The sequence below is a fragment of the Sturnus vulgaris genome, chromosome Z (genome assembly GCF_052056855.1).
Source record: "Sturnus vulgaris isolate bStuVul1 chromosome Z, bStuVul1.hap1, whole genome shotgun sequence".
In the NCBI taxonomy this organism is placed as follows: domain Eukaryota; kingdom Metazoa; phylum Chordata; class Aves; order Passeriformes; family Sturnidae; genus Sturnus; species Sturnus vulgaris.
The window spans coordinates 7,536,121-7,544,374 of NC_142283.1; the positions used below are offsets into that span (position 1 = coordinate 7,536,121).

The 8,254-nt window shown below is 38.4% G+C and overlaps 1 protein-coding gene across 1 annotated transcript in view; it reads left to right on the forward strand.

Annotated features, from left to right (window-relative positions):
* PCSK1 (proprotein convertase subtilisin/kexin type 1) overlaps nt 1-7,737 on the forward strand; it is a 26,855-nt gene extending 19,118 nt beyond the window's left edge. Inside the window, exons 11-14 of the mRNA XM_014883883.2 lie at nt 1,108-1,265; nt 2,696-2,829; nt 4,418-4,579; nt 6,090-7,737. Coding sequence (XP_014739369.1) covers nt 1,108-1,265; nt 2,696-2,829; nt 4,418-4,579; nt 6,090-6,452 — 817 coding nt within the window. The 3' untranslated portion in view covers nt 6,453-7,737. The remainder of the gene's footprint in view (nt 1-1,107; nt 1,266-2,695; nt 2,830-4,417; nt 4,580-6,089) is intronic.
* Nucleotides 7,738-8,254: the final 517 nt, after the last annotated feature.

Sequence of the window (8,254 nt, forward strand, 5' to 3'; positions counted from 1 at the left end):
CATTCTTCACAGATTGCTCTGAGCAAGAATAAAGGACATCTTCTGATTCATTTACTTTTCCCAGACTGCATTCCCCAGAGGCAGGCAAGCAACATTTGCTACTTGGTTTGGTTTTCTTTAATGTAAGACTGATGGAAATTACTAGCATGAAGCCTTAACAAAGACTAAGATTATTATGTCTGCTTGTGCAGACAGTGTATGAAAGGATGATACTGTGAGGCTGCCGAGCCCAATCAGCAAGGCTGTGAATTTTTAGACAACCATCAGAAGACAGATAAAAAGATACTGATGCCTCACAAAGATTTTTAAAAAATAAAAGTGTCTGTAATGGGTCTTAACAATTCTTCTTCTGTGACAGGCTTGTATACATGTTGAAATAAAGGTGATATATTGAGCTTTAGTCATGTCTGTAGCATTTCTCTTATGAAACACAAGTGTTTCAAAGGCTCACTGAAAAGTCTTATCAGCCACATGGCAACAGCACAGTGAGCCTGAACAGACAGATTAATTATCATTAGTCACTGAGCTGGTTAATCAATAAGGATATCTAGACTCCTTTTGTCTCCACATGTTCTCATATGGATTTTTTTCCAGAAAAACTGATCTATTTCAAAGGCTGAAATTATACCATGTGAATCCAACAAAGGTCTGTCTGCAGGAATATAGTGCAGTGTTATGGAGAGTCACTGCTTGGTAATCTTATTATTTATGCCATTTTACTATCAAATTGTTTTTATGGACTCTGTCTTTATCACAGAATGTTGACCCACTACTGATGCATGCCACACTTGCTCTTTATGCATTTTTGTTGCAGTCCTGTATGTTACATTAGGAAAACAAAGATCCCATGATCCTGAGTTTAGAATTATTTATGTGGAGATTTAGATACCCATTCTTTTTGGAAGTAATGGGAGCTGTGCAGAGAAAGCTATGCAGAGTCTGTCTCTCTGCAGAGGATAAAGAGCAACATTACCTTGTTTTGTTGAGCTGGCATTGACTCTACCTTTCTCATCATTCTGAAACGGCTGTTAAAAGTCTCATTTACACTTTATGACCCAGAATCAAAAGTTCCTGTGGGTAATCAAATAACTACTTCAATTCTGACAGATTATTAAGAGCAAATGAAGAAGTCATCATTGAAATTCCCACAAAAGCCTGTGAGGGTCAAGAGAACTCCATTGCATCTCTGGAGCACGTGCAGCTCGAGGCAACAATCGAGTATTCTCGTAGAGGTGATCTTCATGTCACTCTGGTTTCTCCATCAGGTACAGGAGGCAAATGTGGTTCTTTGTTGTTGTTGTTTGTGTTGCTGTAGTGTGTAACATTTACTTTATGAAAAAAAATGTGGTTTTCAGTGATAAAAGAGAGCTAAATATATCATTGGCCAAATCCAGTTGAGGATGAAGCATCCAGAGAGCTATAGAGACATCTCTTTAGCCTTCACCTGTTCCGGGTCCTTTTTGTGAAAAAGATTTGAAAACCATCCTACAGAAAATGAAGGCACAGAATATTTTCACAGAGGCAACTGGACCTATGAAACCACAGGGCTCCTGGCAGACAACAAATTATAGATCAATAATTCTTATCAGACTTCCTGTGATTTAGCAGACTAATGGAAAACTGAAGATATCTGATTCTTTAGGTTTCATTTCATGCACCTCCCCATTGGTGTATTTAAAAACGAAAGTGTTTTTGTTAGGCACCTTAATACAACTGCACTAAAATGAGCCAGAATACAGCAAGTTGTCTTGACAATGCCCTGAAACAGCACAATCAGACAAAAAAAGTTATTATAAACAAGTAAGAGTGACGTCTGTTAGATCACTGATATAAGTAGGGGAAAAAATACAAGCTTTCACATATGAATTTAAATATCAGGCTGATCTAATTTTTCTGTTTCTAGGTAGCAATCATCAAGTACTGCTGCCTCCACTGCACTATCATTTTGCTTTCATGGTTAAATTGTTTTTCCCTTATTTCTTGCTGCTTTCTTTCCTCCAAAACATTACATTAGCAAATGTATGTCATTCCTTTCTATATTTATAGTATTACCTTTAAATATATTTATAAATTGTGACAAGGCTCCTTGGGGCTTCACTGCTCCTTATTATGTAAATATTGCTCCCTTGTTCTTTTTCCTTATATGTAAACAAGCCAAACAAATTTCCTCCTGTGCAGTAGAATCTCTTTTGCTGCAGAAATGCCTTGTGATCTGCAGCACTTTTGTAATAATAACAATGCAAATACCTTTTTCACCCTGTTGGAGGACCAGGCTGTAGCAATATGCATCCACTCACCAAAAAATGCCCCAAACCAGTGATGAAATCACGATAAGACTGTGGTTTCATAATACTGCATGAGCTGGTTTGCCTTCAAAACTTCCATGTCAGAAGTTTCTTGAACAGCTCATTGGTGGGAAAGACTGGCTGTGCCTGACATCTTCTCCTTATGCTTCTTTTATGTGCATTCACTACCTTTTTGTGACAGAGATAGAACACTGAACAAGATGTACCTTATTTGTGACCTAAAAGCTTGTGCACTCCTAAGCACTGCTGTAAAAATATTACAGGAGCCAGTGCTGAACAGTGTATTTTCCAGGTCACCTCTGCTCTAGGCAGCGTGCAAACTGACAAATAGGAAAAGTAGGAACAGGCAGCACATGGACAATCAGAGTGTTGATCTTGCACCCACACAGGGACCAGCACTGTCTTACTGGCTGAGAGGGAGAGAGACAAATCTCCCAATGGCTTCAAGAACTGGGACTTCATGTCTGTCCACACATGGGGGGAGAATCCAGCAGGCACCTGGATTTTAAGAATTACTGATATGGTGAGTATGCCTGTATGCTAACTAGCTGTGTTTGGGAGCTAACACAGATGAAATGATCACTCATCACTACAGCACACTGGGTAACGAGCCTGCTCGTTAAGCAAGCTAAATGACAGGTTATTTAAGATACCCAGCTGGGTTAAAGATGAAAGATAAAAGTAGGGTCAGATTTTCTTGCTCTTTACCTAAATTCAAAGCACCATTCTCATTTCACTGACACGTATCTGTCAAAAAAATTTTATGCCTAGGTTTTTCAGGCACATGTCAATAAAATTAACCACTTAATAAAGTTTTCAGTGATTCTTGAATTGAAATATGAAATCAAATTAACGTATGGTTAACTGGAAATTCTTTTCTGCAGAAAAGAACACAGCATGGAGCTGGTCTTCTCTTGGTCCATGTGCACAGTTTTCATTACCTGAAAACATTTCGAATTAATGATTTTTGGGGTGATCTCAGCAACCTATTCTGATGTATACATTTCCCTGATTTCTTTCTGAGAGTATCTAGTGCTGAACAATGTTTAAGGATTAAAGCCAAGTAGTCTACAGATATGACATAAATCAGTTTACTAAGGCCACCTGGGGATATAGATTAGAACAGCAAGACACCAGAATTAAGCTGCTTTGTAGGCAACTGAAAAATAATTCCCTTCAAAGAGAGAGTGATCAAGCTCACTCATCTCATTGAAGTTGTCTGTTAATTGGCTTGTCCTTAGGGGTCAGATCTTGCCAAAAACTGAAAGGTTCCTGTCAGACACTGAGCCTTCAGCCCCTATTGGCCTCAAATTGTAAACAGGGAGGGTATTGCCAAGAGCTGAGCAGATGGACAAGGCACCAGGAGTAAATATTACTATCAGCAATGTAGTGTTAATGCTGCAGTCTTACATGGTTACAGATATCCTGTTCTTTGAATGCATTTTTGTGGAACAAAGTTAAGAAGAGCATTTTGTTTGTAAATATACTCTCATTTCAAGTGAGAGCTTCCTGAAACTTAAAATAAAGCAAGATTTTTGTCCTCAAGGCATAATACACTCTTTCCTCACCTAGTAGGTTTTTGTGTTTTCTGTACTTGTCTCTTCGACTTTCTATTTCTGAAGTACTGCCACCAAAATTTATTAATAAACATTTGCTGCTTGCTTCCACACACTGTATTTCAGATTGCTGTTGTACACCACATAATAGCAAAGAATAGTAGCTCACATTATCATTTCCAATGGTAACTTTTGTAAGGAAATTACCAAAGAATGGCTTAGTGAACAAGTTCTAATAATGCAAAATGCTACTTCAGTAACTTCTAGCATTCTGTGTTATGACAAAATTCCATTGATGTTTACACGATGAATTAATAATTGTAACATCAAAATGAGAATATTTTGAATGGTTTAGCTATTGTATTAAATCCCACATTCTATTATACTCTGTCTCTACTATATCTGGGGGGTTTTGTGGTTATGAATCAAACTCTATAGGTAGGTATTGAAAGCCTGATAATTAGCTTTGTTCGCTTCTGTGTACTTTGCATTCAAGTGTCTATTTTGATATTTTATGTCCTGAGAACCTATTCTGATGCCACACTTGTTTTTCAGTCCAGGCGAATACAAAACGAGGGGAGGATTGTAAACTGGAAATTGATTTTGCATGGCACTGCTACCCAGCCTGAACACATGAAGCAGCCACGTGTGTATACATCCTACAATGCTGTGCAGAATGACAGAAGAGGAGTGGAGAAGATGACAGATCTTGTAGAAGTAGAGTTATATTATATTTATTCCTTACATATTTTTCATTTTATAAGAAAATCGTTTGGGTTTGGTTTTTGGCTTTTTTTTTTGCCTAGTAAGAAGACACATATTCATTTTGCATTCATTCATTTCATCTAACCCCTGACTGATTTTGAGTGAATATCGTAATTTTACCCCTGTCAAAAACTGATATTTTTATTAGTCTCTGTTTTCAAATTGCAAAATATAAAGGGCTTAGGATGATAACAGGAAATTGCTCCTAGATCAAGGAGCCCTATGGTTAATGCAGCTGCGTGGTTGAAGGAGGGAGGAAGACACCTCTGACAGACACACTAAATTTATGCAATTCCGTCGAGAACAAGTGTCACAGTCTGAAGGAACTTTGCCTGCTGAAGTGCTTCCAGCGAGTTTGGAAGGAATTTCAGGAACAAAGGGCTTGAAAAAAGTCAGGGACTCACTGATTCAAACGGTTTGGCTCAGTGATCAGTTGCTGCCAGATCCTTTAGCACCCCCTGTTTACCCTACAGAAAAGAGTGCTCTAAAAACACTACTAGACAGAGTGACCCCGAGTTTCAGGATGCACAGGATGGTAGTAATGCACATTTTCATAGTGCTTGATTCCATCAACAGCTTCAGAAAATAATCCCATCACATCAAATTGTCTCCCCATTAAGTAATTAGGACATCTATAAAGCACAGATAGTTTAACCTTCCTCAGACAGGTTATGAAAGGTGGGCGGGATAATGGTTTTTAAGTCCATTACATAAATGTTCCCAGGTCTGGCAGCCATGGGCAAGAAAATCAATTGGAAGAAAGGAAAAGTGGATTCAGCAGGTGCTGTAGGAGAAAATGAGTGGATGTGGAAAAAAATTACATGAAGATAAAATCAATGTTCAGTTAGAGATACTGTTCTAGGTTGAATGAGGAAGGTCTGCAGGCATATATTAGTGTTGAAACAAGATCATGCCTCCCACCAACTGCTCTATGAACCTGTACTCGGGATTGATCTTCCAAGTCTCCTAGATATGTGTTATGACCACCCATTAGCCATACTTCACTGTCTTTTTCTCAGGTGATATCCTTTACAGAGAAAATTGTATAGAAACACTGGTTCTATCCTTTTCCTAAGAGTACAAGGCACAATCAGAGCTGCCATCACCACTGCATATATGTTTCCTTCATTTAGAGTGCTGTGTCCCGTGGCACAACTGGAAATACCTCTTAAGACCGGGAAAAAAAATGATATAAAATGACTTGTTATATCTTGCCAATGTGGAATCTGAATTTAAAACTGCCGGTATTGCAGGGAGATTTGTTATTTTATACATTATAGTCCCTTTCAATAATTTATTTTGGTTGATAATAGTCTGCTTGTTTTCTAGATGCCCAAGTGGCTCTTGAATGAAAAAATAACATTTTCCCACATATAGATGGAGATCACCAACCAGAGAAAACCTTAATCCAGTCAGTCTTTCACTGACATCTGACCTTTTTTCGTGCTAATCTGTATTCTAGGACCATACCACACTAGAGAGCCTGAGTGAGAAACCCAAAGCCACAGAAGACACCAGCAGCAGCAGTGACAAAGCAGAAGATAAAATCCCATCAGAGGCCATGCTGCATTTACTGCAAAGTGCTTTTAGCAGGCAGATGGATCAGAAGCAACTGCCAAAGAAGACTGCAAGTGAGAAGTTAAACATTCCATATGAACACTTCTATCAAGCCCTCAAAAAATTGAATAAGCCCTCCCAGTTGAGAGGCTCAGAAGAAAATCTGTACAGTGACTACGTTGATCTTTTTTATAATGCCAAACCTTACAAGCATAGAGATGATAGACTGCTGCAAGCGTTGGTTGATATCATAAATGAAGGAAATTAACTGTAGGGTATGGCATTGAGTTGGAAATATTCGTTCTCCCCACCTGTAGTTTTTTTTCCAAAGTCTGTGTACGCTCTAGTTGTGTGATTGCTGCTTTGATTGCTTCATATTTAATACAAATATCAAGGAAGGGAAGAAACGTGTGTGAGGGGATAAGGCAGGAAAATTACACTTTTTAGTATTATCTTTTTTCAAAACATTTCTTCAGAGTAGATTTGCCCCCTCAGGCATGAAATGCAATAGTACTCCCTTGAAAACCCTAATACTGTATTTTAAACAATTTTCACATTACTTATTCTTCCACCCTCTTCACTGAAGCATGCAGTAGGATTCAAAACCTGAATTACCAAGCAGTTTTGAACCAAACTGCCAAAGCTATGGGGATATATTCTCATCCATGAATTCGTTGTGCATTTTGCAGTCTTTGTTATATTTGTCATTTATTCCGATTTAATATTTGCAGCCAGTACCGCTTCCATCACATGTGTTTTGTTCCTTCTCCAAACAATGCTCCCTTGCCCTTCTGTTCTCCTGTAATGGAACCTCTGGGAGGCTGGGGGTTGGACTGGGGCATCAGTGAACACTGACGAAGTTACTCACAATTTAGACTACAGATAGAAACACACTGATAAAAAAGAGCCCCCAGTGAGGCATCCCAGACCACAGGATGGCATTTTCTCTCCAGCTGACTTGGAACTTACCCAAGTGAAGTGCCTGAACCATGAGCCTGGTCTTTCTAGGCCGTATGTGTTTAATGAGGACAGAGTCTCACTTCAGAGCACTTGGCTTTCTTTTCAGCGGTTATGAATCACCCGATGGAGCACGGATCTGCTTGTGTCAATTATAGGAGATTTGGGCTCCAGCCGCCTACCTGTGGAGCCTCACTTAGGTCTCCAAAGTAGTAAAGCTGCCTTCTGAGATGCCTGCATCTGCAAGTAGTCAGGTCAAGTGGAACAGAAAAGGTAGCTGTTGCAGAGAGTCAACCCAAAGACTGTAAAATTCCCAAAACATCTAGGAAGACAAGGCAAAATTGTCTGAAATTTAAAAAGAAAAGAAAATGCCCTGAGAAGGGTGAGCATGGAATGTGGAGAGGGAAGAAAATGTTGAGGCAGAGGTGGCTGTCTGAAAGCAACCAGGGTGAGCAAGTCCTTAACAGTAGCATTTTTCCACTTATACCTCTTTAAAGAGAGTCAAAATTATACATTATTTTGCTTCTAATAATTAAAAAAAAAAAAGAAAAAAAGAAAAAAAAAAGCCATGTTGGATGCTCAGAAAAGGTAGGGGATCAAGAACAAGGCAATGAAGATTTCCAGGGGATAGTTATCTCATTGAAGTGCTAAAGAAAACCCAAAAAAGTGCTGACTGCTTTTTACTTTTCTTCCTCTTGTCTACTACCGAAATGTTTTGCAGTCTCTATAAGTATTTGATTAGATTCTTCTTCACTGTCTATTCCTTAAAATTATGCAAGTGTTTCTAAGACAGGAATTTTACATTTTGCTCATAATCCATCAGTTCAAATAAAAGTTTTTCAAACCTCATACTAAATTCTGTAATTTGAAGGTAAACCTATTTACTGTAATTAACTAAGTCTTCTGTGGAAAAAAAGACTTCTCTAAAGACAATCTTGGAAATTGTCTTATCAAATGTAAGATTTAAAAAACATTCTTTGTGATGGCTTTATGCCTATCTTGGGCTTAGCCTGCCTTTTTGCCATTTTTAAGGATTCTTTAATATTCTTCTAGTCAGCAGATGAAGGATAATATCTCCACTATTGAATGTTTCTTGTACTGAATTGCTCCCTC